Source organism: Podospora pseudoanserina, chromosome 1 (genome assembly GCF_035222485.1).
Source record: "Podospora pseudoanserina strain CBS 124.78 chromosome 1, whole genome shotgun sequence".
Lineage (NCBI taxonomy): Eukaryota > Fungi > Ascomycota > Sordariomycetes > Sordariales > Podosporaceae > Podospora > Podospora pseudoanserina.
The window spans coordinates 5154910-5182773 of record NC_085920.1 but is presented as its reverse complement, the minus strand read 5'-3'; the positions used below and the strand labels follow the sequence as shown (position 1 = coordinate 5182773).

General features: G+C 51.3%; 6 protein-coding genes across 6 annotated transcripts; 3 read left to right on the top strand and 3 right to left on the bottom strand.

The window, feature by feature from the left end:
• Positions 1–4251: 4251 nt before the first annotated feature.
• On the top strand, positions 4252–5508 carry QC764_114730 (uncharacterized protein; the record flags this gene model as incomplete). The annotated part of the gene is made up of 2 exons (XM_062942726.1): positions 4252–4464; positions 4513–5508. 2 exons carry the CDS (start codon positions 4252–4254, stop codon positions 5506–5508), a joined length of 1209 nt encoding a protein of 402 aa, XP_062805725.1.
• Positions 5509–9653: 4145 nt separating this feature from the next.
• Positions 9654–13202, bottom strand: QC764_114720 (uncharacterized protein). The gene is made up of 5 exons (XM_062942725.1): positions 12670–13202; positions 12410–12608; positions 11594–12339; positions 11346–11541; positions 9654–11272 (listed from the first exon to the last, which is right to left on the bottom strand). The coding sequence occupies exons 1-5, from the start codon at positions 12969–12971 to the stop codon at positions 10679–10681; spliced, it is 2037 nt and encodes a 678-aa protein (XP_062805724.1). The 5' UTR covers positions 12972–13202; the 3' UTR covers positions 9654–10678.
• Positions 13203–16515: 3313 nt separating this feature from the next.
• QC764_0017220 (uncharacterized protein) lies at positions 16516–19644 on the bottom strand (the record flags this gene model as incomplete). The annotated part of the gene is made up of 4 exons (XM_062940005.1): positions 16516–16868; positions 16967–19434; positions 19492–19582; positions 19632–19644. 3 exons carry the CDS (start codon positions 19642–19644, stop codon positions 19317–19319), a joined length of 222 nt encoding a protein of 73 aa, XP_062805722.1. The 3' UTR covers positions 16516–16868; positions 16967–19316.
• Positions 18389–19457, top strand: QC764_0017230 (uncharacterized protein). The gene is made up of 2 exons (XM_062940006.1): positions 18389–19092; positions 19149–19457. Exons 1-2 carry the CDS (start codon positions 18818–18820, stop codon positions 19351–19353), a joined length of 480 nt encoding a protein of 159 aa, XP_062805723.1. The 5' UTR covers positions 18389–18817; the 3' UTR covers positions 19354–19457.
• A 1639-nt stretch (positions 19645–21283) lies between the features above and the next one.
• QC764_0017200 (uncharacterized protein) lies at positions 21284–26705 on the top strand. The gene is made up of 2 exons (XM_062940003.1): positions 21284–23014; positions 23091–26705. The coding sequence occupies exons 1-2, from the start codon at positions 22647–22649 to the stop codon at positions 23524–23526; spliced, it is 804 nt and encodes a 267-aa protein (XP_062805720.1). The 5' UTR covers positions 21284–22646; the 3' UTR covers positions 23527–26705.
• QC764_0017210 (uncharacterized protein) lies at positions 22983–24574 on the bottom strand (the record flags this gene model as incomplete). The annotated part of the gene is made up of 2 exons (XM_062940004.1): positions 23223–24574; positions 22983–23004 (listed from the first exon to the last, which is right to left on the bottom strand). Exons 1-2 carry the CDS (start codon positions 23486–23488, stop codon positions 22983–22985), a joined length of 288 nt encoding a protein of 95 aa, XP_062805721.1. The 5' UTR covers positions 23489–24574.
• Positions 26706–27864: the final 1159 nt, after the last annotated feature.

The following is a 27864-nucleotide window of genomic DNA, read 5'->3' as shown; positions in this document are numbered from 1 at the left end:
TATGAGTTTTCCTGCAGTCGATAGCTTCAACTTGTCAATAGCGGCGTCATAATGAGCGAGACCGGAAGGCAGCGTGCTGTGGGGAACCCCTGGCTTCTCATCGGAACGACGACGCAGACTTCATGACTAGCATCTCGGACCGTGCCGGGAGAGCATACCGGCGCAAGAGCGGTGAGGACAGGATGCGTTCCGATTAGACACCCACAGAGAAGAAGCTTACGGCTCTATGTAATCCTACGTGACGTGAGGGCTCGGAGTTAACTTACTCCGCAGGGACACAACCGGCAATTGCTCTGCAGCTAGGGGAGGTTGGTGTTGACCGAAACCTTCTGAGTTCCAGTAAGGTTAGAGGAATGAAGAGATAGAAACATCGGGCTCAATTGAGGCGTAAGTCGGTGAGTTGTGTTTCACCATCAACTCGCGACCTGGAGCTTGCATGTATTCTGGGTGCACCGGACTCGGTCGGTTGGTGATTGTGAGAGCGGTAATATGGCACAGATGGAGTACCTGAACCAACTGCAGAATTGCCTGAACTCAAGCAAACGCAGAAGGCGGGAAAATGCAAATGGCGGGCAAACAGGGCTGATATTGGGGCGTAAGCTGATGGTGCTGGTATTTGAGTTGCCGGTGGTGCCAGAAATATAGCGGTTGAACAAGCTAAGGCAAAGCAAGGAGTGTTGCAGACGCGAGCAGGGCATCCTCCATGGTTTGTGTATGCTCCTGTAACTGCTGACCCGGTTGAGCCATCAAATTGTTTGTTGACATGGCTACCGGTGTGACCTTGACCGCGATCAGAATTTTCGTCAATGCGGTGACAAGTGCTGCGCAGTGGGTATCAAATAGCGGAGATTTTGTGAATGAAGACATGTTGCTTATGCTGAACTCGCTGCAAATTTGTCAAATACTCTGAAGGTGTGACAGAGTGAACAGATGATGACGCCTTGCATCTGTTACTTGGCCATCATCGGCAGGACACATGCTCACTTGGCCAACTGCTCGTGATGCCAGTCCTGGGTATTTTGCCATGACCCTTTCCCATCCATCCATAGGTAGCCACAGAAAGTCATTCCAGCCACCACAACAATGGCCTTCGAGATGTTCCCCAATATCGGTGCCGTCAAAAGAGAAGACGGCATCAAAATTGGCCCTAAACTGCACCTTTGATAGGCACAACATGTCGCCGACCACTTGAACCGACGTATCACTGTTTAGAACCTTGACACCAAACTAAACATCCTCACTGGCTCTTGGTGACGGGATTCGCTTCACTCCCTGCTTCTCAATCTCCTGCTGGGTCAATCCCACCAATCCCCCACACATCCCATGACTCACTAACCCAAATCATGTGGTAAACCAACTGCAGCGCGAGACCTGTTCCTCCCCGCTACTGCTCTAATTTCGCACTCGCCGCCTTCCTCACTATCTCCGGATGAGTGACCGTCCTCTCGTGTGCCGTGTCCCCAAACTCTCACACAACAGCCTTCAAAATAGTGATGATAGGCGGTCGCTGCCTAGACAAGGTGCCCGACAAGTTGACGTGCAAGTTGACCCATAATAATCGCCACGAAAAGTCGCTAAGAAGGGTTTGAGGTCTGATGAAGCGGTTCGATACGAGCGTTGTACTGAAGGGCCGAATGAGCGACTACCTTGCCCTCACGATTCGCTGATATCCTCGCCCAAAAGAGGCGCCTCGAAAACCCAACTCGCCCCCTTCGTAACGCAACACAACGGCTTCGGCGATAATCCTCCAAATCTCGACTAGCAAACACAACCAAGTTGAGGCCTCAAGGGTCGAGTCCAAGGTTCATGGCACGCTGATGCTTCGGAAGTTGGTCGTGCAGAAATGGCCTGATGACTATTTAGCGTCTTTATGGTCAATAGCAGAGTCTCGAGGAAGCTGAAATCAAGGGGCAAAGGCCGGGTTCGAGACCATCTTGAACTCAAAGAGATATCGGGTTGGAACTTTCCAGCTGCAGTCGTTATCAAGGCGCCACAGATGATTGGCCACACGCCACTTATAACAGGATGCCTCCGAGGGCTAACCAATCACATTTGGTGGAATGCTGTCTGTCAAGTTGCCACCAATGCTGTGAGCTGTGAGTGAACATATACACGAAATAGCTAAACAGACGAAGAGAATGGAAGGAATAGAGAATGATTATGGAATGCAAGATGGAATTCCATCCGTCTGTGTCAGCCCCGCTGCCCTTAACAGTTCCAACTATGCCTGCCAATTCCGACGTGTTCCTTCCAATGTGCTATCACTCCGTTCATGTTCTTTGAGATATGTCGTATCGAGTAGTTGGCTGCATTTTAAGGAGTGTGACTTCGGGCAGGATAACTGTGTCGTCAAAGAAAGGTAAAGGATGGGACGAGAGTCTGGCCAGTGCGTGCCATGCATAACAGGAGGTCCAGTTGGGGAGGCAGAAATAGCCGATAGAGCCCCGTCACAACTTATTTGGAACCATAATCTCTTTCATTGCAGACACCGGTTGACGTGGGAGTGATGTCTGACGAGAGCCTAGGGAACATGAATCCCAGATTGCCTGGGGACAAGGACACTCAATCACCTCAATGAAGTGCAAAGCCTGCACCTCTCTTGAGCGAGGTTTCGGTGAGAAGAATGGTAGTGTGGCCAGGCAGGAGCAAAAAGAGGTTGGAGCTGCGGGGTGCTTCAAGAATTGCGGCTCTGCTGGATGGCGGCCCAATTGCGAACCACTGGACGCCTTACTGCCGCCGCTTTTACGATTTCGCAGCGATCCTGGGTCGCGGACGGGGCAGCCTGCCAACCAAATCTAGAGTCTATGGGTGGACATACCTTCTTACTTTCATATGAATACATCTTCACGGTGGTCCACACAACACTTCTGCTTCAACAAGATCCTCTTTTTATCTTGAAAGCACTGAACTCGGCTGCTCTTTTCCCCGCCGGTTGCATTTGCTGGTTCTTTACAGAACTTCGGACCCCCACTTTTTCGGTCCTTCTTCCACCATTCAGAGCAAAACCCCTCATTGCCAAGCCCTCCCAGTTCGAGCGGGCGAGTGGCCAATCACATCGCACTCCATAGAATGCTCGTTGAGCAGCTCGGTCCATCTCAACCTCACCATCAAACAGCTCCCAGCACACTGTCGCACCACCACCGCGGTCAGAGAATATTACACATCTAATAATGGACTTCAGCAAGAAATGGAATGAGCACCTTCGGCGGTCATCGACCAAAAAAATCAACTGTCCCGACTGCAGCGAGGATCCTCAATATGCCCATGAAACATTCGAAAAACACCAATATGAAAAGCATTACGAAACAGTCCACGTCAAGTCGCTGAACGAAAAGAGCACCGACAAGGAAAAGAAGGAGCTGATATCCACTAAGTGGAAAGAAGCCCCCCCAATAGAGAGGTAAGTGTCTTCGCAGTCCTCGCTGCTTTTCTATTTTTTTCAAACACCCACAACTCACACATACCAGAGAGGCGAGCAAACCCGCCATACGCAACTTGGATCCCAGTTCAAAAGATGCAAAGGCCGTGCCATCCTCCACACATACATCCAATCAGAGGCCGTTAGATCCAGACTCTGGAGCTCCCGGACCAGACCGGCCCAGCAGGAGATCGACTCCGGATTCCAAAAGCCAACCATCCCGATCCCGCAGCCCTTCTCCCCCAAAGAAATCCAAGGCTCGGATAGAGCCCGACCAAGTTGACCGACGACCTCCTACCAAGGGCACCCTTTGGACGCCCGATGCCGACCTCACAGCCTCTCAACGTCCTTACGACAAATCCAATGTTGCTTCAAGAGTTTCATCTACCCCAACATCCAAGCCACCACATCGCCAACCACGCACGTCGACATCACGAAGCTCTACTCAAGTTGAGGAAAATGACCCGACGGAACTGATCAAGCAACCTGAAACCAGGCCAATCTCCCAGGACCAACTGGTCGCCGAGGTGAAAGGAATCTACGCCGGGCTGGTGATGGTGGAGAGCAAATGCATCGAGGTTGACAATGCCCAAAACTCACAAAATGACCCAACAAACAAACTCAACAACGAGCAATGGCAAGCCTTGATCGCTCTCCACAGGACCCTGCTTCACGAACACCACGACTTTTTTCTCGCTTCTCAGCACCCGTCTGCGAGTCCTGCCTTGCGGAGATTGGCATCGAAGTATGCCATGCCTGCACGCATGTGGCGACATGGTATTCATTCGTTCCTCGAGCTGCTTAGACACCGGCTGCCAGCGAGTCTTGAACACATGCTGATGTTCATTTACCTCGCATATTCAATGATGGCTCTGCTCTACGAAACTGTTCCGGCTTTCGAGGACACCTGGATCGAATGCCTTGGTGACCTGGGGCGTTACAGGATGGCCATCGAGGATGACGATATCCGGGATCGGGAAAATTGGACCGCCGTGAGTCGTCACTGGTATTCCAAGGCTTCTGACAAGGCTCCAACCACCGGGCGGCTGTATCACCACTTGGCCATTCTTGCTCGTCCCAATGCGCTTCAGCAGCTCTATTACTACACTAAGTCCCTTTGTGTCGCGATTCCCTTCGGCTCTGCTCGCGAGAGTATCATGACCCTGTTCGACCCAATCATGGCCCCGACTCCCAATCAGCAGCAATCGAGGCTCTCGGTTGCCGAGTTCGCATTTGTCAAGGTCCATGCCATCATGTTCAGCGGCAAGCAGATGGAGAAGCTGCATTCAACCATGGATGACTTTCTTCAGTCTCTGGACAGCCAAATCACCCGCTCCAGCCGCAAGTGGCTCGAGGCTGGCTACCACATGGGCATTTCGAATTGCTGCGCTGTGATTGGCTACGGAAACGAAGCCAACCCAATCTCGAAGTCATTGAAGCAAAGCCGTGGTGCCGATGAAGAACCCCAAGATCAGTTGATGGCAAACAACGATCTTGGTTCTCCTGTCCCTGAAGACAATGCGCTCAAGCTCTTTTCTCAAACCTACGATATCGTCGCGCGCAGGGATGGCGACCCTAACATTCTTCCATTCCTTCATGTGTCTCTGGTTTTCATTTACCACCTTACGTTCTTGCCCGAGGCCATTCATTTTGTGGCACCTTCATTTCCTTGGAAGCGGACTGCGTTGATGATGAATACGTTGCTTGGGTCTTGCAAGAACTATAGTCGCATTGAGGAAACCGTTCTTCCCAGGTCTGAGTCTCGAAGACCTTTGCCAGAGGACTATGCCATGCGGGGCCTTGCTTGGGCGGACAGAGTTTCTCCCAGTGATTGTTTCTCGAACGAGAAGATCGACGATGACGAAAAGTATTTTGAAGTTGCTTCCATGGCCGAGGAGCGCAAGGAGCGTGTGCTGTGGTTGGGACACAAGATCGCAACCTCCAATCCTAGATGGCTGCGGTATAATTCGTCAACCCATGAGTTCACTGTTTCCCCTGAGAATGAGACAGAGGCAAAAAGGACACCAATGAGCCCAGTGGAGAGTGTTGAGATGGGAGAGCTTCCTGATGCTGCTGCCATCACCTCTTGAGAATGTTAGCAGATCGATGTTTTTTTGGCATCTATCAACTATCAACAACACTCCTATTGCCCAGCACTCGGAGCTCGGACACACAAATCCAGCTTCGAGTCAACACTCGCATTGCCAGCACAAATCATCAGGGGCAAACCCCTTGTAATGACAGGGACAAGCCACAGCATTTTGAAGGGCTGACAGAAGGCGGCGGTGAAAGCCGAGCGACTTGGTCTGACCTGCGGGGAAGCCGAGTTATATTCACTCTTTGGACCTTCGACATTTGCTTGAGCAGGACCTCCTCTGCTAGCCTCCCTTTGCCGTTGACATGCCTTTGATGGTCCCTTTGTGGGTGATTGTCAGGCCGTCAAGGCGAGCCGACATTTTTGGGGCGATGACAGAGCAAACGATATGCGTTAGCTGGGTGAGGGGAGTGGCAGCATATTGGAAGATGATGGAGGGGTGTCAGGGGACGAGTCGAGGAGCGAGAGAGAGACAGACACAAACGAGATTTCTTGATTGTTCTCGACCAGAGAAGGGCTGGTCACACGTTATTTTCAAAGAGAGCCGTGAGTAATACTTTGGTGCTTGTTTTATCTTTGGTATTGGTTTGAGTGTGTGTGTGGTCTTTTTGCTTTCACATGCTTCCGTTTTCCCGTCCCTTGTCTTGAATTTATGGCGAAGGCAAGGAAGAGTCATGCACATCACCAATTACGTTACGACACTTATGAATAACCTTCCTTTTACGTTGTATCAAGAGAGATCTTTACGTTTGTTACTTGTCTTTTGGCGAGGTTCTGGCTTTCTATGTGATGGTTTGGTACTTTGGAAAAAAACAGGAATATTCTCTAAATGAGAATAAAAATTTGATATCAGTAAAAACAAGAAGACATCGCCCAGAAGAAGTGACATGGAGAACAACTACACCAGCAAGAGTCCACAACACAAAATCTGAGAACATAATGCATGGCAACATGAGGGTTTTTCTGATACCTGGGTATGGCATTTATTTGCAATGGTTACATAACAAAATTCGAATCACAAACACTCAAACGCAAACGGGGACAGCTTTAAATAGTTGATCAACAACTCGTGTTTTCTAATTAATCTTCTAAATGTCAGTTCAACCCACTCACTCACACACTTCCACCATTACTTACCTTAGAAAAACCCAGTCACTCACCCCTCCTCCTACAGCTCTACTCCTACACCCTTACTCAACAAGGTCGAGGCCTGATCAATTCCTCCCGCACATTGTAGTACTCACCGGTAGCCAAGTTGCGTGAGTAAGAGGTGATCTTGACCGCGTCAAAGATCACGCAGCGGCGGCAGGTGCGGTTTTGGCAGTAAGGGCAATTGTAGGGGTAGGTGCGGCAGCCGAGTTCGTGGGCGCAGTGGCAGCATTCCCACATGTTGAACCATTCTTCTTCGATGACGTGCTCGATGGATTGGGTGACACCGTTGACGGTGTGGGTGGTGACGCGGCGGCTGGTGGTAGTGCGGGCTATTTTGTTGGTGTTTGGGGGTTTTGGTTAGTGGTGGTTTGTTGGTGTTGGTGATAACTTGAAAGTGTAAAAACTTAGCCTTGTAAGTTTGTTGGTTTCAAGACTAGAAAGTGGGTTGAGATGAGATGAGATGAGATGATGAGATGGTTGATGATGATTTCGAGAATTGGATTTGGAGAGGAGATGTGGTTGTTAAATAGGCAGTTCGCATGAGAGCACGTCTACTTGGATTACCCCTATTGTGGGTAGAGACAACAGCTTTGTTGATGAAAAAGCGGGATAATGTCTCTGTGTGCTCCTCTACACGAATACTTTCTTAAGGACAAAGGACACATACCTTGTTCTTTCACGTCGTTCCAATCAACACTGCAAGTCAGCAAACCGCGCAACGGCCATTAGCTTACATATTTTTCAATAGGATACATGCCTGCTAACTGCTCTTGAAGGCCTATAATTCACCTTTCGAGGCCTAGTTTAGAATACTATATTGCACTATCCTTATGATATACCAGCTATTTCGTCCATGGTGTGCAACAAAAAGTCTTTGGTTAGTTGTAGGAATACAATGTCATGCTCACGTATGACCATTCTGGCCCTTAGTTATCTCATTGCCCATATACCCTCCGTCACCTCTTTCAACTACAAATGCTTGGTAACCAAGCCTTTCATTCCAAGTTCGTCGATATATTTCCTTGTATGAGTGAATCAAGGTTGGGATATTTGAAACGTACAGGTACTTGACTGGGGGCATGGTGGTAAGGAGAGCACAATGGGATTGTGGAGTTGACGAGATAATAGCTTTGTCTTTCTCTTTGTTAGGTTGAATACCTCTGGTTGATGTCATTAGAATCAAAGCATCTTCACTTCTGCACTTTTATCGACTTCCCACCCGGCAAAGCCGCACAAGAATCGATCAAAAAAGCAAGTAAGCGGCACAGAGATCCCCCGATCGTGAACTGGTCTCCTCCTGGCCAGTGCTCAATCTGAAGTCGGCTGCTCGCAGATTTCCAGACATGACAGGTCATTCGTTCGTCTCAAGCCCGGCCGACCAAGCACATAGCCACTCCCGTCGTGCCGGGCCGACGTCAACCTTTGTTCGTTTTGATGATTTGGCATTGAAATTTCCACATCAGATGCGTCTCTTCTTCACCTATCATCCCGCTTGTCGCTGCTTTTGGGCCTTTTCTTTTATTGCAGCTCATGCTCGACAAGGGAGGGGTGTTGTAAAAGCCTCAAAACGTGGGCATTGGAACTTCCTGTTCCATGACGGCCTCCTTCCCAAAAAGCAACACCGACAAAGTTGCCAGTCAGGCGAACCGAAGCCGGAGTCGCAGAGTTTTCCCCTCTCTGTCTGATGACATGCTGCTCGGCTCCTGATGATACCAAGTATGCTTCACCGCTCCCCCGTGTGTAAGGACAGTAATCCTTTTCTGTTGCATTCTCCGACTCGAGCTTGTAACACCTAAGCAAAAAGGAGTTGTAAGTCCGACAAGGGGCGGGAGGGTCAGCAAAAGCTGCAGATGGAATGGAAATAGCTACAACGGGGTGTCCAATTTGCTCCTTCCCCTTATCGGAAAGTCACAGGTTTTGTTTTGCTTCGCCTCTCTGGTCGCCTTGTTGTGGGTTGAAAGGTGAAAAGCCCCCTCCTCTGACGTGAGGACTTTTCTTCTTCTCGAGATCCGTTCTCGGTGTGATTGCATTTTTGCTTGCGGTGATTATTAACAAAGCTTGTATGTGGCGTATAGAATGACGCTTTTTCCCCCTCACAGGCGGCTTATCGGGGTGTTGGTTGACCCATGTCATGATGTCCTCACCCAATTGGCCCCATTGTCTACCCATTTACCACTCATTCCCATGATTGTCATCGGTCTGCCAGGCACCAAACCTCAGACATTTTCTTCCACTGCGATTGGTTACCAGGCTTATAATTGCTAACTTGGGTAAGGCGTGGTCGCCTTGTAGAATGGCTGGAAACATCCCGAACAAGGTCTTGCTTCCAGAGAGCGGGAAACATGCCGCTAGAGCGAGGGAGCTTCCGCGCCCGGCGCGTGGAAGTGTTCAAGCCAAGCTCGAAGCTTACAAGCTTTGCAAGCACGTGGTGGGAGCCTCAAGTGACTGCTTTGCACATGAAGGCTGGTCATCTTTCTCACAGCTGAAGATGCCTGCTGCGAAGTTCAGTCAGAGAGAGGATGGATGCCTTCCAGTCGGTGAGCCCACTCGCCGAGAGGTGCATTCGTTCGGGTCAGCAGCTATTCACAAAAAAACCCTCCGACTCGGCAACCGAGGGACAAAAAGGCCGACATCTTTCATCCAAGCGATATTTCTTCGGTTCCTGCGGGGTAAACGAAGGTCGCATCTCGAGGCCCCCCGATACGCAGGTAGGCGGCCAGCAATCTGCAACCCTTTGGCGGCACATACTCAACTCAACGTATCTGCAGGGCGGGAATGCTTGGAACGCTACGCCCCCAACCAACTTTGATGAGAGAAACGACAATTTGGTCCTCGCACAACCGACTGTGACGGAGATATTGTTCAGCCCTGGCAGGCAGGACGGGCTAGACGGCAGCCGTGCCGCCAACAGCCTAGATCCAAACTTGATCAAATTGAGGGGATCCTGAGGATCCTTTATATTCCATGTTCGGTGAGCCTGTGACACCGTGCTTCTACCTCGACGTCACTGTATGCAACAGTGAGGAGGTCCCAATCAACCTTTGGTTAAAGCGGCCAAGGTGGGGTGGGGGCCATGATCCAACCCGCGGATTGTTTCTCTTCATTTTTGCTGCTGCCTCTATCTCACAACGAGTATGGTATATGCAGCCAAACAATATCATTGTTACCCCGCCATGCGCCACCGGGATTTCCAGAAACGTGAGAAGATTTCGCGTGGAAATCGACACGTTCTGTAGCATTATCGGTTTGTGCAACCCAACAGGATATGCATAGAGGTACAGTCCTTGCTTCAAGGCAGACATCCCAAGACAGGCACACCTTTCCTACCCAGAGCGCAGCCTTCAAGGAGGCATCGGATCCCTTGGTCGAATCAAGAGGTAGACGGGGTTATATAAGGGTATGCCTGGTAGGTATTCCGGGCCTCACATGAACCTTATTGAGTAGGTGCCTTCAGGACCTTCGGCGCGATCTGCCTTTCAAGCGCTTTCTTCCTCCTCAGCCTGTCTCGCGGCCCTGGTGACCGAAGACAAGGCCACCCAATCAGCTCTCCAGCCTCGTGATTTCCCCGCACTCGATGAGTGCGGGCTAGCAAGGCGACTGTGGGGGCAACGAGTGATCAATGATGCAAAGATCTTAGCAGTCCACCAGTAGGGCACAAGAACATCTGCATCGTCAGAAAATCAGACGGGTCGTAAGAGGTTGTGGTGTCATGATGCCACCATGGCTATAACGCCGTGGTCGCCCGAGAAATATGGTAGCCTCGCTGACACCACCCACGGCAGGTCCAGCCAGTCTCGGTCGCAGCCATAATCGAGACCTCTGCAATCAAACAACTCGGCTTCAACCACCAACTTTTGACAAGGAATACTGTATTGGGATACCCGCACTCGCCATCATCACCGAGCCGAGTTATCCGACGGATAGGCAGTGAACATTGTGTGGCTCGGCATCTGCGGAGAACTGGCACCCATCGGGCAACTTGCAAGAACTCTGGCGTAGAGTCTTGCCGCTTTTCACGGCCGAACGAAGCCCAACCTTGGAAAGGCGGGGGGGTTCGCAGCAGTAAAACAGGCTTTGGACCTGACAGGCTCTTCGACCTCGATGATGTCTTCGTGCACGCCTTGTTCTTCGACAATGTGCACTCCACTTCCAGCGGATATAGCATCAAAAGGTTCACCCATGGATCCGACACTCGAATGGATGGATGATGAGCTGGAAAGATCGGGCACTGATACGCTTTCCCCGATTCCAAGAAGCAATCGATCTTGAGAGCGCAAAGTTGACGTTGAATGATGGCCCTCGCTATAAGGTGGCAGTGTTTGACGACCTGCTGCGAGAACAGATGCCTCAATGGGCTCAGACAAACTCTCCATCAGACTGAGACCAGACTCGGCATGTGGTGGGCAATCGAACACTGCGCCAGAGGGAGGGATGTTATTGTCGACGAAATGATCCCTGATGAGGTCCTCTTGGGTGTGGCGATGCTGCTGAATCACATCTGATGCCAGGGCATTCCACGGGTCTCGAGATGGATCCAAGTGCACTGCGCTACGCTGGCTATCAGAAGCCCGTGCCAGATCTGTGGCCGAGTAGCTGGGTAGCGAGACCTCTTCCCCGACGGTGTACTATCTTCGTGTTAGTGGGGAAAAGCACAGTCTCCTCTGCCACCTGGGAACTCACATTTTCCCGCACATCTTTGAGGATATCCACCATGGGGGTGAAGTAGGTCAGACGAACTCGCTCGAGGGGATCACCATAGTCATGGTTGCGTCCCCAGATGAGCCCGATGACCGCATTGTCAGAGCGCCGCATCAGCCATGCCCCCGAGTCTCCGGGCACCCCCATTCCCGAAGTCACCCATTGCTTCAACGTTTGCCTATGAATAAGGTTAGTCAGATGAAACAGAAGACATAAAGACCATAGCTCACCAAGGCGCACTAGCTCGACTGTCCCTCGGGTGCTTGAAAGGGGAGTACTGTCTGACAGTCCATTCCCTCCTCAGATGTCCGCCAATTCTCTGCAACCCAGGCACATCAGATACAAAACCAAGCGAATACCCGCTTGTCCTCGCCATGGCATAAACCTCGGTGTTCCCCTCAACGGGCGCCGTCTGCTCCACAGCAATGCACCGATCCATTTGGAAACTGGGCACCGAGATTATGTTCTTCCCGTTTTTCACCGGTCCAATGAGACACCAATCCATCTCAACCTTGGTGCGTTCCGCCGAGAAATTCGTGTTCTGAAAGGTAAGCGATGGACGAAGTGTCCCAGACGGCGTCTTCATAGCCACAGTCCCAATGACGTATTGCTTCGCGCGAGGATCACTAGGCGTGATCTTGGGGAAGTCGGGTTTAGCTGGGTGATGAACGCGGGCGTGCCCCTTTTTGACAGCATCCTCAAAGGCATGAGCGGCACTCATGGCGTACAGCTCAGAGCCGATTTTGATGAAGCCCCCGAGTGAAGCAGCGTCGGCTACTTGGACTGGACCGATCGAGATGCCCATTATGGGCGCGGGACGGTAAGTGATGTTGCGAGGCTCACAAATGTCATCATGGTCGCCTCTTTCCTGGCCCCACCACATCCCGGATCTCTGGGGACCACCTCTACGGAACTTGAGGTAGATGGGGTGGAAGCGAGTGGGAACTGCGTGGGCAAGCTCGGTACGGATGGTTTCCTGTCGAGAGGGTTGCTTAGCACATGACGCACTTGGTTAACAGAAAAGTCATGAAGAGCAACCGTCATACTTCAAACGAGGGGTCCACATGGTCGCTCAGTGTGATGTAGATCACACGGGGGACGGCATCTGTGGAGAGCTCAGGGAAGTTGTGTACGTCGACCGCGAAGTCAGAGTCGCAGTATTGTTGGAGGAGGTCAGTAAGGGCAGGAATTACAATCGATTCCCAGACCGAGGCGAAGTCGTTGGAGTCCCCCACGCGAAGTGAGCTGTGGACGAGTTAGAAGATTGTGGTGAAAGAGACAGATCAAAGGACGAGACTGGACGCACTAGGACCGAGATGAAAGGCGCCCGAGCTCAGCCTGGGACGTTTGGGACGACTCCCCTACTCGAGCAGGGGGTTGCTCCCCTGTGATCCGACGCACCCAGTCATTCTTGTCGATGGGTCGGGGAAAGCTGGACCAAATATCGTTGGCGCCATTGAAGCTTGGCACTGGGGGCATAAAAGGAACAGATGGGTGTTCCTCGTTTAACTGGATGTCGGGACAGTACTTGAGCTTGCCCAGGTCCGGGTTCTCGGCATACCGGCCTAGACCGGCAGCACGTCGGCGTACGTTGGTGTATCGGGACATTGGTTATGGCCGGCCGATGCGGTTACCAGCGGATGGGTCAGGTAGGTTGAGGGCAACGGGACACGTGGGTCGTGTAATGGCGGTGAGGCCGATGACGATCGTTGTGTGACTGGGGAAGGTAGGAAGGTGCAAATGGGAGAGCCTTGTCAACTCATGTTGGCTGACAGGTGTAGCTACCAGGGAAATATCTGTCAGTGGTATGATGAGACAGAGATGAACCACCGCGAAAAAAAACAAAACCAGAGGGCGGTTTGAGCATTAAATACCATTCTCAGATGTTCATATGCAGTTCATCCTTCCCGCTGATATGGGTACGTGGGGGATGCAATCCCATGAGAACCAGGGTCTCGGTGTTTCGCACATGGCTCTTGTGTCAACACCGGCATTGCAGATTGACCTATCAGGTCGGACTACAAAACCCAAGTTTTCAAGTGCCCTAGATAGGATAGGCAGATTACCACTTGTTTGGCGTCGTCTACCGTGCGCAATCTACTGTACAGTCGGTCTCTCACCGCTGCGCCTGCCAACGCAGGTGACAGAAACCATTAGAGTTTGCTCCCCTGGCGGTGAATGTCACCAGCATGTGCCGATGATTGCGCCCACCCGCCCACACAGTTCTTGTGTGCATAGCCCATCTTTACTTGTTCCACTACCTAAGTAGCCACTGCATGGTACGTGGGAAGACGCCGCGACCCATCCTGAAAAGTGCAGAGCCAACTTGGTCGGTGCAGAAGTGGGTTAGTGTATGCCAATTAACATGCACCATCCCACCGCACTCCGGCCTGTGCCTGCCTTGGCTGTCTCCTGTCATGTTACCCCGGATTTTGGACGAAGATTTGGGGGAGTCTAACCTGACAGGAAGAGGCGTAAAATACCCATGTGTTCTCTAAAACCCCCACGCTCACCCACTCTCCCGTTCAAAGCTTTCCATCAGTGCCGCCGCACCGCCCGCAGTCAAGCCTTTCCCAGGACCACCTGTGTCCTGTTCAACAAAGGACGTCAACAACATACTCGCACTTCGTCACCTCAATTCACCTCATGTTTCACCCACCACCACATCAGGTCTAGAACCAAAAGACGCATCCCAAGCAGAGCCAAGGCACTCCATCGCGCATATGGAAAGATTGCCTTTTCCCTCAACCCGGCCGGTGGTAACTTTTGTTTCCCAGGCATATCTGGGAAGGCAGCACGGGGGAAAAAACGGAGATTATTTCCGATCCAGGACAAAGGAGGGGGTATTCCCCCGAGGATTCGGCTACATACCGTAGCCACGAACCTCCCTTGTGCCCAAATGACAGGACGGCACGGGAGTTATAACCCAGATTCTGGTGATTCGGCAAGAAACGATGAGTGGTGTTCTGGAGGGTAAAGGTAGATTTCTCCACGTGCAGGCCGGACAGTGTGAGGAAAATAGAACAAAGAAATTCTTTGTTCAATCAGGCGAGAGATGCATAAGAGGGGTGGGATCGTTTTGATGGGACCAGGACGAAAGGCTGCAACGATCAAAACAATAGACAGGAACACTGCGCGTCACCGAGTACAGCAGCGGGTGGTATGCAGCTGTCCGCTGTATTGAGTCGTCCATTTCTCGACATGAGTGTCTACCGGACGGCACAGGTGAGATCCCGGCAGTTTGCTGGTGGTGATGCTGCCACCCGGTGACGATGTTGTCCGTGGACATGCGAGGGTGGCACCTCGAAACAAAATGGGTGCCGCCGTGGGTTTGAGGGGCAGCCTTGACTGGAGACAGGCTGCATTCGCTCAACTTTATCAATTTCTCTTTCTCTCTCTCTCTTAACGCCTCATCCCGCGTCCATTTGGGATCGGATACTCTGTATCATTTTGCCCATATCCCTGAACACCCCAAACTGCCTAACCCCCACGGCCTGTCAGGGCTAGTGGCCGAGGTGTACCGTCCCAGAACTGTGGGTTAGCGGGGCTGTCAAACGCCAAAAAAAGGCTTGATACGCAGGGCAGAGGGCCACCACGCGGCATCGGGCTTTTTGTTTCGAATATCGGAACAAGAGCGCCCAGTTAGAATCGGCCTTTGTCTTCAATTGCCTTATCCCCAGGATTGTCGATGGCCACCAAGTTCTTGAGGGATTTTTCTCACATGCATATTCGGTGCTACCATCCATGTGTGAGATGATGCGCTTTTCAGCCAACCCGGCGTGGGTGATGTTGACGACGATTCAGCGGATGGATGTCTTGCTTCAAGGCTCTCGGGCTTTCATCGCCTTGGACGAGTGCACCCCCACGCGGGTTTGATTGTGGCAGAATCTTCGCCGCAAAGCTTCTACTGGCCGGCCGGCCGGAGGGAAGAAATTTTTTTTCTTTTTCGTCAACCCTTCGATGTGCCCGGATGTTGCTCTGTTCCCCGAAAGAATACGAATGTGACTGACTGCTCACAATCATGGGGTCGTGTTGGTTGTTTGAGGTGCGGTCCCAAGTACACGCAGACCCGAGCGCTCGATCCTGCGTGAATAGAAGCAAAGGTGTCGTAACTGGCAAAAAGCTATAGGGAGATCCATATCATTAGGTCCCCATCCTCTGTTACCTACGCGCAGGTTAGTTTCTTGTACGTACCTGTCACTCACGACATCTTACCGGTCCCACCATTACCATCGGGCTCAGTCGCGTGGGGGTGTCAGCTCGGGAAACGAAGCTTTTCTGCTCTCTTGTAAACGTGATAGTAGCCCATCAGAAACAGACAGGTTGTGCCCATCACCCCTGGACTGTGGACTAGGATGTTGGCCAAAGGGAAAGCTCGGATCTGGACCCAATGGAAGGTCATGTGCCTGTCGTTCCTGCCGCTTGCCATAATGTAGCCTTCGTGTCGAATAAAATGATTTGTTGCCAATCGGAGTGATGAACTCTTGCTTGCCATTCTTGAAACGATAAAACTGACAAGTCAACCGGATATTTTGCCTGTCATGAAGAATGACCCCACTGTAAGCCAGGACCTTCCCTGTAACAGACAGAAGCCGGTCTAGCCCCGCTAGCGGGCCGTCATCCGATGCTTAATTGGTGGAGCTCAACCGTACACCGTCGCGCGAACCCCATTGGAGCTAGCATCCAAGTCGGCGGGTTCGGGGCCAGTACGTGTATCAGTTGGGCTCCACCTACGAACGGACTGAGACCTAACCTGGAAAAAAGGTGCCTCTCATTGTAGGTAGGTTTGTCTTGTTTCTTGTCTTGCAGGCGGTCGGCTGTTTTGTTATCGCAAGGTATTGGGCAGGTGATCTCCACCATCAACCTCTTCATTGGCGGCAATGAACCACCGACCTGGGTATGCTTGAGCTGCATACGACCGAATGATCTGGAGGTAATCCCATCCAGGGGAAACTTGCATCGGCTGTGCTCTTTCGAGCTCATAAGCAAAGGCTGGCGATACATCCAATAGCGTCCACATAAAGTTATCGATCGATCCAATGAGAACTTAAGTGTATGGCCTATATGACCTGTAAGACAACTCGTGCATTGATCATGCTTACTATATAACAACTGTACTGTCATATTTATCTTGAAATTGACTTTTTGATTCCACGAGTATATATCAAAATTCTGCTTCCAGAAGAAGTGGGGGAAGAAAGGCGCGTGGCCATTTCCAGAATACTCGGTTGGGTAGGGATGAGCTCTCTAACATCGACAATCACCTTGCCACTGATGGAAGTGTCATGGAAAGCGCACAAAGGGCGCGTGTCACCCGGCCTGGCCATGGAAGGACAGGAACGGGTGATGGCATCGATGCCCTCGGCAACGTGCATATCAGGCACTTATGAAAATAGGTCCTCGAGTGGGCGAGGCGCGGAACCTGTCGAGTATCATTAATTTCCAATGTTTGTGTCACCAGTTGTGGATCAACGGTTAAGGTACTATTCAAGAAACCATCACCCACTCCGTGTTATTAGCAAGCACAAGAACAGGTGTTGTGCGACTGCGGGCAATGTAGGCAGGCACACATCCCAGCCCGACCTAGGTTGTTTTGAACTCACGTGTCTGTCTTCAGACCCTCGAAGGACCAAACCAGATTTGACCGTCAGAGTGTTCAATTGAGCTCATGAGTCGCTCTCACAAGAGTGATTGGGAAGGAATTGAAGGGGTGCGGAGATGGCCAGTGGCGGAGCTTAGCCCATCCAACGCCCAAACAAGGCTGGCCTCGAAACTCGGAACCCCCCAAGTGAAGGACTCGATATTTCGCGCAGTGTGGCATCCCGGCGTGCTTCCGTATGGTCTATCTGCCTCATATTGCTGCCCAAACATGCCCCCAAGTAGTCCCCGCATCAAACCGGCATCCTTTTTTCATCACGGGTTATGGCATAGCAGCGCCTCGATCATCTGCGGCCATTCACACAGGTGAGGCAATCCCACCACTGCGGCAGTAACAGCCCGAACACCAACCACACGATCCAGGTCAAAAATAAGGCTGCCGATATCCATGTTCTATCGTATTTCATCCTCAAAAGAACGGAGACTCGGATATAGTGCCTAACGTCATAACCTTGTTTCCAGGTGCCAAGGGAACGACGGTCTCACAAGACCCTTTTGATGGTGCACTGCATCAGTAAGGGGCCTCTGGCTGGATCCATCCTTGTGAACCAAACCCAGCAACAAACTCTACTCTTAGCATGACAGCAACCGTCCCATCTCCACCCGTCATCCAGAAATCCCTGGTTCCATGCCTCCATGCTCCATTCTAGATTTTGAAAGGAGGCGAGGTAAGGAAGTTCCCGTCAGCTGTGCTAGCAAAGTCTGGTTGAAGAGAAGCTGCAGGGACAAAGTCAGTGCAACCCCCAGGCGTCAAACCAGCCGAGTAAGCTGTCACCCTCCCCTCGACCCCAACCGCAGCGATACGGGGCGCTACCTCTCTCCACACCTCTCCCAGGAAAAAGAACGATCTAGGCGAATTCCGGTTTTGATGGACGGGCAGGGGTTGTGAAAAGTGTGAGAGAAGGCTTGACTGTGCCGCACCTTGACACCGGTTTCTAGCCTTTAAGCCTGAAGACGCGCGCATGGTTCCCATCGTCGAGTTGTTCTTGTTTCATAGCCACATACGCTCCCAGGTAGCATATATCGCCCCTTGCTTAAGAGAACCTGTTGGTCCATGTCGGGGTATGCAATTGATCTAGACTGCACTAGGTTTGGAACCATGTCCATGATGTTCGCTGCCCTGTAGGCCCTCCTGAACTATTCCTTCAAGCTTGATTCAAAACATTACTGTTAATCGCGTTCGTACGGGCCTTGGTGCTGATTCGTGGGGAGAGACCAAGCATCCCAGAGCATGCATGACGGAAACAAACGACTGGACGCCAAACAACCCCCTTGAACCTATTCGTATAGCGCCATATACTGAGGCATGTCGCCCAATATAGTCAAGAGACACCAAGAGTAGGCGGGCATGTGCAGGTGCTGGTAGCAGCTAGTACTCTGGACCAACCAGGGCGGCAGGTATCATGTTGCTCCTCTCATTCGGTTATCTATTGCAGCAGTCTGTTTTGGATGAACCGAGAAGCAATGGGTTGTTCGTGGAACGGTGCTGGCCAACTTTTCAACGTCGCTTGACCTTCGAATTTGTTGTTTATACTTCAAGGTCCCCTGTGCTCCTCGTTTCTTTCTTCCTCATCATGAAAACTGCCCCTCCTCTACTCCGCGGCGATCGGGTTTTCAGAACAACGTCGGAGAAAAGTCGAATGATCCTGGTGTATACTCTTTTCCCAACCTGACTTCCCACCAACTTCGTTCCGACACCCTGCCCTAAAGGGCGGCTCCTCTGTGTTGTCGTCGAATCCCGCTAGTTCTCTCGGATCGCTGATTTGTCCTCGACCGAGAGGCTGTTGACTCTCGCCATGCCGCTTAAACATGAGATGGAGTTAATGGAGCTTGACGTGTCGCCCAAACCTATTTCGGTTACAAGTTCTGAGGACAACGATGCAACTGCCAAACCACACTATAACGAACAGAATCGTCGATATTCGACAACAAACCGTCTCAACCCACAAGAGGCTGAACCCGCTGCGCTAGAGGAGACATCCTATGCCCAGCAGACAACGGATCCCGAGACGACGTGGTTGCCAGATGGTGCTGATGATGAAGGCTTCCACGTAGAGGATGATAACAAATGGTGAGATGCTTCCTTAGAGGTGTGCCGAAACCGCTCATATGGACTAATTGGCGCAGTGCATCTACTCTTCCTCCTTCTCCCGAGCTCGAGGCAGTTGAAGATGAAGAGATGGCGGGTTGGGTCAAAGAACAACAGACATCTCAACCCAGCCTCCGTCTATATCGAGGTTCACCAGGGGATATCCTTGTTATGGCGAGGACGGCTGCTCCCTCTTTCCCGACATATTATCCCCGCGAGTTGAACATGGATGATGAGTGCTGATATGTATCGCGATTGGTGTGGGCGTGGCGTGGCCCGCCGGCGGTGACCTTGGTTAAGACGTCGATGGCCACATTGTTCGGTCTTTTCGATACGCCTATTTAGTATTGGTCTTGTAAATGTTTACAGCTCGGAGCTTACCTAGGAATTGACGAGGAAAATTTTCCCGATAACCCAATCTGCCACTGTTGCAATTCCTCGAGTTCCTTGGTGTCACTCGGAATTTCTTGGCCTGACTTGGGAGGTTTTTAAACAATGGTTGCTGTCAAAGCAGTAGATACGAATTCTTGACATAATTGAGAGAACTGGTTCGGAGGTTGAGTGTAAAAGCCCAGTGGTATTAGAATGAGGATCAGGGGCTTTTTTCATTGAGATACCCAGAAAAGTGAACACGGAAGGTACCTAAAATGGCTCAACGATGGGCGGGGTCTCCACCAGATTTGCGGTATTTGTGGAAGGAGCGCTGTTTCAAGCGGGGATAGTGACCGAAGTTCTACCTTATCCAAGATAACGGGCAGACATAAGGTAAGGGATGTCTGAGAGAGTAGAGACAATGTGTAGTTTTCCATCAACAATCCCGTCACCTCTGCAATGCAGGCGCTGTCATCTTGTGATACAATGGATTCCCAACAAGTCTGCGTGCCTGATCAGTAATACCTCGTCCACGTATACAGCCAGTCATCATGCTTAACTTCCGGGCCCTCCTAGCATCGGATGTTATTTTTGCGCTCTTATTCAGAATAACTTCGCGGCTACCGTGGTTGGCCGAAGAATCCAGGCGAACCAGAGCTCGGCTTCTTAAATAGGGTGTGCCGAGATGTGGTCAATCCACAATCTTGCCACACTTGCTAACGTTCAGGGTTAACTCCACACCCTTTCCAACTCTTGAAACCGTGACGTGCCGATTACCCGACCCTTCATCTTAGTGCAAGTCAATCTGGTTGTGTCGACTGTGTAGGTATCGGGGAAGTTGCGCGCGACCACAGGCCGATGTCAGATTTCTTCGAGCATCGCAACGTGTGAATCGTTCTCGAGACATTCATGCGACGCATCTGGGCGTGGGTCTTAAACCTAGCACAATCCATGTGACTCGGGGGCGGTGAACCCTTGATGATGTCGGGGTCCGATCACGGATCCACCTGAAACTCCACTGCTGGGGTTTCCGGCGGGACGGTCCGCTGTGGAGGGACAGGGACTGGGGCCCGGGGCTCGTGTTCCACTCAGAGCCTGGAGCTGGCTCAAGCACGACAAACCATCAGCAAGGCTGTAATGTGACTTGAAATGCGGTGCATGTTCGTAAAGTTGATTCGGTAATGCGTTAGGCGTTGTATTGTCTATTTCTAGGTATGCTGATCATATAGATGTGTTGTTTGGCTAGTGGTGTCTAAGCTAAACCTTCATTCAGCACGCTTACCCGTGCATCAGCTCGTCCAAAGCTGTGCCAAGGCACCGACGTGAAAGTCCGAAAATTTGCACCCACATCTAGGCCAGCGTCTGTCTACCAAAATACCGTTAGCCCACAGTCATGGTAGAAACGTGTGCTGCTTCGACAAACCCGTAATATCCTTGATAAAGATCAAGGGAGTGTTTTGATGTTTTGGCGGTGACATGTGCTAGCGAGTTTATGGATGGTCGCCAAGTTGTGGTACTGAAGGGGTTTTGAGCTGGAGGATCGCAGTGGAACAACTACCGAACTGTTCTTCGGACGATGCTCAGGGAAAGATGTTGAACTAGCACCCACTTGGTGGCCGAAATATTAAATGGTATTTTTCTGGCAGACCAGCACGAATGTTTTGGCCTTCATGAACTTCATGAAAGAGGGGGTGGGGGGCGGGTCTGCTTGTGATGATGCAGCCCGACGTTTGGTAGAAAATTGGCGCCCATACTCCAATTTAGGGAGGGGGATTGGGGGTTGGAGGGTGTGTATACCCATCTCTAATGTCTCACATTAACAGCATCAGATGCGGAGGATAGAACCAGGAGTATACTGGAGCGGAACTAGGACTCTGGAAGCTGCCAAATACCCATAACTCAACCGGAGTTTCATACTGAAGAAATCGATCAAAATCTCAGGGCATTGCCGAAGGGTGGGCAGCAACACCACAGCCGCCTTCTTGCTCTTCGTTGCTCCCACGTGCGCATCTTTGACTTGGGTCGCCGCTTTCCGAGTCCACTGACTCCCGCTGCGAGCCAAGTCGCATTGGCAGGCAAGAACGAGGGTTTGCCATGGACACACATCCGACGTGCTCTATCCAACCAACCCATCTTGTTGTCCACTTCCGATGAAAGTTTTTTATTTGGTGACCAATGCCTTTCGGCCTCCACTGAAGCTTCCCTCATCCGACAGAATTTGCCCTGCGATCGAGCGCCAGTGCTTGAGGCTTGGATTTGCCTATAGAATTTCGTCGACCCAGTCCACTCATCCGCTCGGTCGGAACGGCCAGTAGTACACCGTGACAGGAGCCGGTTCCATGACACCGCCGCACCCTCAGCCTGTTCCAGTACCATTCACTCCCACGTCCTTCCGCCCTGGCAAGATCCATAGAGCACCTCAGTGACCCGCATCCTCGATATTTGATGGGTGGAGGAGTCTCTGAGCCCGAGTCCGTCCCTTTCTGCCAAAGCAACCTCATCGCAAGCCCCGGGTTTTTCTGTTCTATGCCGCACCGTCATCTGACGTTCCTGGTCATGTTTGCTCGCCCCTGAACCGCGGTATTTGAGCCCTCCAGAGCCTTGAGTATAATCAATGCCCAACGAGCGATGTTACCCCGCTTCGTATCGCTATTGTCCCGTCGTCGGCGCCATACCGGATGCCTTCTCTGCGAACCACCGCTACAGGTCGCAAGGACCCTTGGCTCCCCTTAACCTAACACCGCCTCGACGAACAATTCGACCTCGAGATCCCATCGTGGCCGATAGAACCGCCTTGCTATCGCTTCATAGGCCGTCAGACAAACACATGGCAAATACTAGGGCAGTAGCCATGTCGCACGGTTCTTCTTCCGCTGACGAGACCAACATCCTTCGCGGGCTGGACCAAAGAAACCCCTGCCAGCCTGGTTGCCTTGTAGTCTTGCATGGTAGCCCCTAGCCATGTTGTCGCTTGATCGTGTTGGGCAGAGACTTTTTAAGTTGAAGCTCTCACCGCCTTGTCGTGGTGATCCTCGAGTATTTGGGGCTCCAAAGGAACAACCTTTTCCGATCCCTTCTGACCATGTCGACCGTCAAACGTCATTTATGACAAACTTTTCGCATATCCTGCCACCTTCGACGATTCTGGAGTACCTTTGTCCGAAATGTCATACACGTACTCAAGTTTTCCCGATGATCATCATCGTCCTTCAGATGTCTCGCTTTCCGATGCGTGGTATTCGGACGATGATGACGAGGCGGCGACGTCTGCCCGGCCGACACATCGCACCAGTATGACCGCGTACTCAGACGATGCCATCATGCCCCGATACGTCGACTCGACATACACCAATCAGCAGCCACCGTTATCGCTTGCCGGACCTCCCTATCCCAACAACTACCATGAAGCCGATGAGTCCATGGGGATGAATCATCAGTCATATGCCTTTCGTTGGATGACTGGCGATGGACCGGCTGATGAAGATCCAAACATGATGGGATCACTTGAAGCACTTCCAAGTACTACACCGCCGTTAGTGATTCTTTTTGGATCTCTCCTTAATGTAAACAGATACTCAAATATATACTGACACTTGGCCTGACATCAGACAGCATGTTCCGCAGGAACTGAGAACGGATATCGATTCATACCGAACAAATGACATGTTCGAGGCAGAGCACACAAGAAAGGGGGGCTCGAAGCAAAGACAGACGGGGGATGCATTTGAAGTGAACCATACCTCAAATTTTGAGCCCGGCGCTGCGAAGTTTGGAACCGACACGACGTTTCAGGAAGCCGAAGGTCGTTTTCCTCAGAGCCCCGACGATGTTTCACCGCTGATTTATGCCCCTGGGATGACCACGCATCATAACTTTCCATACCCATATCCTGCCCGCATTCACGAAAACGACCTCCCTGAACCTCAGAGCACAACGCGTTTTGAAGACACAGACTGGGAATTCGTTGATTCCCAATGCGCTCACGGTTACTGGGAACATTGTCCATATTGTCCTTCTCAAAGATTTGCTTCCTCGAGATACTGACAAGTGTCAGCAAGGCAAGTCATTCATATAACAAGATAGACTTTGCCACCAGACATCGGGGCGCAGAAGGATTTGACAGACGCTAGCTGAAATTATTTTCTTCTTCACTTGTTGTAGTTTGATACTTTGGTTTTATTGGTTCACTCGTTTTTCTTTCCCGTTTTGCCCACCGTGGTTCTCGCCACTCCAAAAGCAAAAGGGACGATATATCTCCGACTTCATCCTTGATACCCCGTTCTTATGTCCGGTGGCTATAGCGTTGATTCTGGATTGTTTCTTTTCTGTTCGTATTTCTGATGGGTTCCCGTCTGTTGCAGTCGGCTGTTATCGATGTCTAGGCGTTGGTTTTGTGAAGAGAAGGAGGATAGTCGGCTTGTGTGTTGGTCAGGGTTCTTGTCTGAGATGACGCGCGTCGTTTGGCGGTTTGGATTATGCAATGTTGACTAGAATTTTCTCTTTACTCGTATTTGAAGGCCAGGAGAGGAGCAAAGTCAAGTATCACTTGGGTATAAAATGAAGATTTCATTTACCGTCGTCGTAAGGTTGGGGTCGCGTCCAAACCAAGTGGTAATACTATTGCATGCAGTCGCCCGTCTCTTGGTATTGGGTTCACCAGTCAGGATATGGGGTTTTGCACTTTTTATCACTGTTCCCGTCTTCATCGGCCTATAAGGAGACTTGGGCATATGCCCGAGGAAGCAATGTCGTCTGATGGTTCATGCAAAGAGACATCGGTTAGATTTTTAACTGGGTTGCAGGAGTCCATCTGGAGGAAGAGCGGCATGAAAGCTGGGGTGATGATCATGCGGGAGGTTACAGTTGAGGACCTGAGGTTATTGGGGGAAGATCTTTGTTATCTGCCGATGTATGCGTGGGTCTCACCGAGAGACTTTATATTGGTTGGTGATGGCCATGGTGGTTGGGTCATCATCGTGGTGGTTGGTTGCGGTCAAGTGCCGGTTCTGCCTGGGACTTTTACAGGTGATGGTGCGCTCTGTTACAGTCATCATGTCATCTGTCACATGATATCGTTTACCGTTCGGGTTTGATCTGGTATCTCTCTCATGGTGTTGTTGCGCTAGGGGGCCTCTCTATGAGAGTGCTGTCGTCAAGAGTGGATCTCCCGCTGCCCGGTCAACCATTGAAGACTCAGGGGTTCAGGGGCGCCGGGGCTAGGGGTCATGATTCAGGGGTTGTTGCTCGAGTGGGTCCGCCCGACATCGCAGCTTTCAGGCAGCACAGACATGGTCATGAGGCAGCACCCGTCTTTACGGACGGGATAGACAATCCACCTAGCCGGTAGCACGACAGAACCACTGAGCTGGACTTTTGTCCAATGGGACACTTGTTCCCCTGCCTGGGATTTCGGGCATCAACTTGGGCTTCACTGCAGGTGGAAAGGGTTGCGTCAGGTTTGGTCGGTTTCTCTCGGTTAGTCTTATCTGTCAGTTTTGCTTACTCGGAGTCGACAAGGCGATTGTGAGATTAGTTGCCCTCCATCGCTGCTTCAAGGATTCTTGACATGTTGTGTCAGAATTCTAATGTTTCTAGGTGTCCCAGGGCCATGGAAAGATGCGAATCCTTCCCGCGCTTGGCGTTGGGTAACTGCCCATCAACTCGCTTGTGAGGGGATCTCATGACCGTTTGATTCGATATGACAGGTGATTTTTGGGATCTTGAGCGATGTTACCTCAGGCCTTGTTCGTTTTTCTTTCATTGCCACCCTCGGTGTTGCTTTCGATGCCTTATGGGGTGGGACCTATACGACTACAAAAGGGCCGTATGATGGAGGAAATATCGCTCATATGTTTTGAGGTGGTTCTGAACTACCGAGATTTATTTTGGTGGATAGTATGATTGTGATCCATCAGGTAACATGGCTCCAATGGAGCAAACGAGTCGTTCAAACCTGACGGCTTGAAGGTCGAAGATTGAATGTTTGAAGTTGGAGGGTGTCACTACATGGTGCTAAGAGGACAAGGACCAGGTTGCTTTTGACAGCGACCAGTCGCGGGAGTTCGAGTAACTATCCGCTGGGATAAAAGCTCCCGGGCGTTGCACTGCTAGAGTGTGGTGCATGGGAGCGAGGACACGGCATTAGTGTTGCCGTTGCAGATGGAGAAGGCGACCATTCGGGCTGCAATTCGTTGTTGAGGGCGGGTTTTGGTGTGTTTAATCAGGTAAGGTGGGTATGCGACTGCCTTGCTGATGAAGGGAGGAAGGCAAATAGAATGAGTAGGCGAAGGCGGTTCGGATTGCCTTGTTGGAGGCGAAGGTCTCACCAAGACAGAGTAAACTGGCCGAGCCTGTTTGGATGTTGATCATTGCTATACGCCTTGAAGCTGATGATATCTTTGAGGCACGACAGGCTCAGTCAAAGGTTTTAGATTAGGTCATCAAGGCACCTTCGTCTAATCTTATTGTATCCGCCTTGATGCCATGTTTCCAAATAGTTGAAGCCTCGGAGAGGTCTTGCTGCTTTTACCTGTTGGCCTCGGGGGAGATTCCGTGTCAGTTACCGCCATGACTTCGTAACAGTTATCGCGCATCTCGCCGCAATCTATCGATCGGGCAAGAAGGCATACTTGGCGGCAGTGATGGGTGTCCAGAAAAGCAACTTCAAGACAAGGCAGCCAATTGCACTTTGGCGATCAGTCATGAATCAATCTACCTAAGGATGTGATAGCGGCTTGTGGAGAAAGGTAGCATGGTGTGAATGTGGTCGCCTTCCCGTCTCCCGAGGGCAGAAGAAGACAACGTGGGTGGCATTGACGGTGACTTGTCGGAGCGGCACTTCTAAGCGCGCCCCGCGAAGGTGATGGCTGGGTTGGGATGGATAGAATACTGCGTGTTTCCGCCCTTACTGTGAGTTGCGCCAATGTAAGTGAAGTGATGTAGAGCCTTCAGCTCGGGTAGGAGAACATTGCATTGTGCGGGGCGGGCCGGTATCATTGCTTTTCCTCCCCGATATTTTGGGGTATCAAGATGCGATAGGGGACTGACGAGCTCAAATTGTGATCTTGGGAGTGAAGACTGCCAATGGGGGCTCCCAAAGCTGCACAAGCCACGAATTAAGCTGCATCAAGTGCTGTGTGCATTCTCCAATCATGATGAACGCGGTAATCTAACCCTGCTATTTTGTAAGGCTGGGGGCCGTTCGGCTCGGTGGAGTGAGAAACCGGTAGTGAATAGGAGATAGAGAGCCGTGAAACGTGGGAATATGTAGGGTGCTGTTTTGGGCTAATCTTGGCAAGGGTGCCAACAAAGTTGCAGTCCAAGGCGGATTTGCAGGCTCGATGCATGTATTATTATAAGGTGTCCTCCAAAAACACTCATTCTTGCCCGAGATATGTAAAATTTAAGGCAACCAGATGCGGGTTTCAGTTGTCGGGTTGTCTTGACAGCTAGTCGAAGATAGCATTCAGGGGCAGAGGGCAACTCCATGCGCCTTGGGACAAGATGCACTTTCGTTGCCCAACCACCTCTAAACACGCAAAGTAAATAGAGAGACACATCAACCATGCCAAGTTGGATTGACTGAAGTGCGTCCATTTGGCAAGTGACACTCCTTCGCGAACTGCTGCCACCAGATTGCTATGCTGGATGTGACGAGGAAGGAACCCGAGGACTGTCAAAGCAGTAGCGAAGACTTATCAGGCAGGTAATGTTCATTTTCAAGGACTGAAAAGGGGCAGCTTCGACTCACCTCATACCTGCGTGCGGAATCATACAACGAGGAAGGAACTCCGCAGTAGGAAGTTGAGTTTACATGCTTCGGAGTGCAAGCAGCAGAAGAGAAAACAGCGTAGAAAGAAGGAGCAATACAACCCGGGCTGCCTGCAAAGCGTCTCGTCAATGGTCCCTTCTGCCGTCGCTTTGCCAGCACAGCACTGTCATCAAGCAGCCCGAGGCCAATGACGGCAACTGGAGAAGTGCTTTTGACGTCTTGTCCCTTAGCCACGCGCCTTCCGTTGAAGCTCCGAGTCCTTACAGGATGACAGAGACGGAAGCAACATCAACCATCCAATCGCCTTCCACTAGGTAGGCCTCTGTCCGGGCAAGCGTACTCTAGCACAGTGCCTTGAGGTGGCAAGTATGTACCTTCCGTTGACATCAATGATGACCAACCTCGACAAAAGTTGAAGGGTTGCTGTTGTCTGTGGCAGCACGGGCCATATGCCCAACAGTATAAACCCCCCCTCGGATTGCTAATTCTCGACCTCGCAACATCTTTAGAGTTGTAGTTGTTGGAGCATGAAGCAGCGTGGTTAACTCAGTGATGAGAAGTCGGTCCGGTAGGAAGAAGGCCTCTGAGTCGGTGTGGCTCGCTTCCTTGAA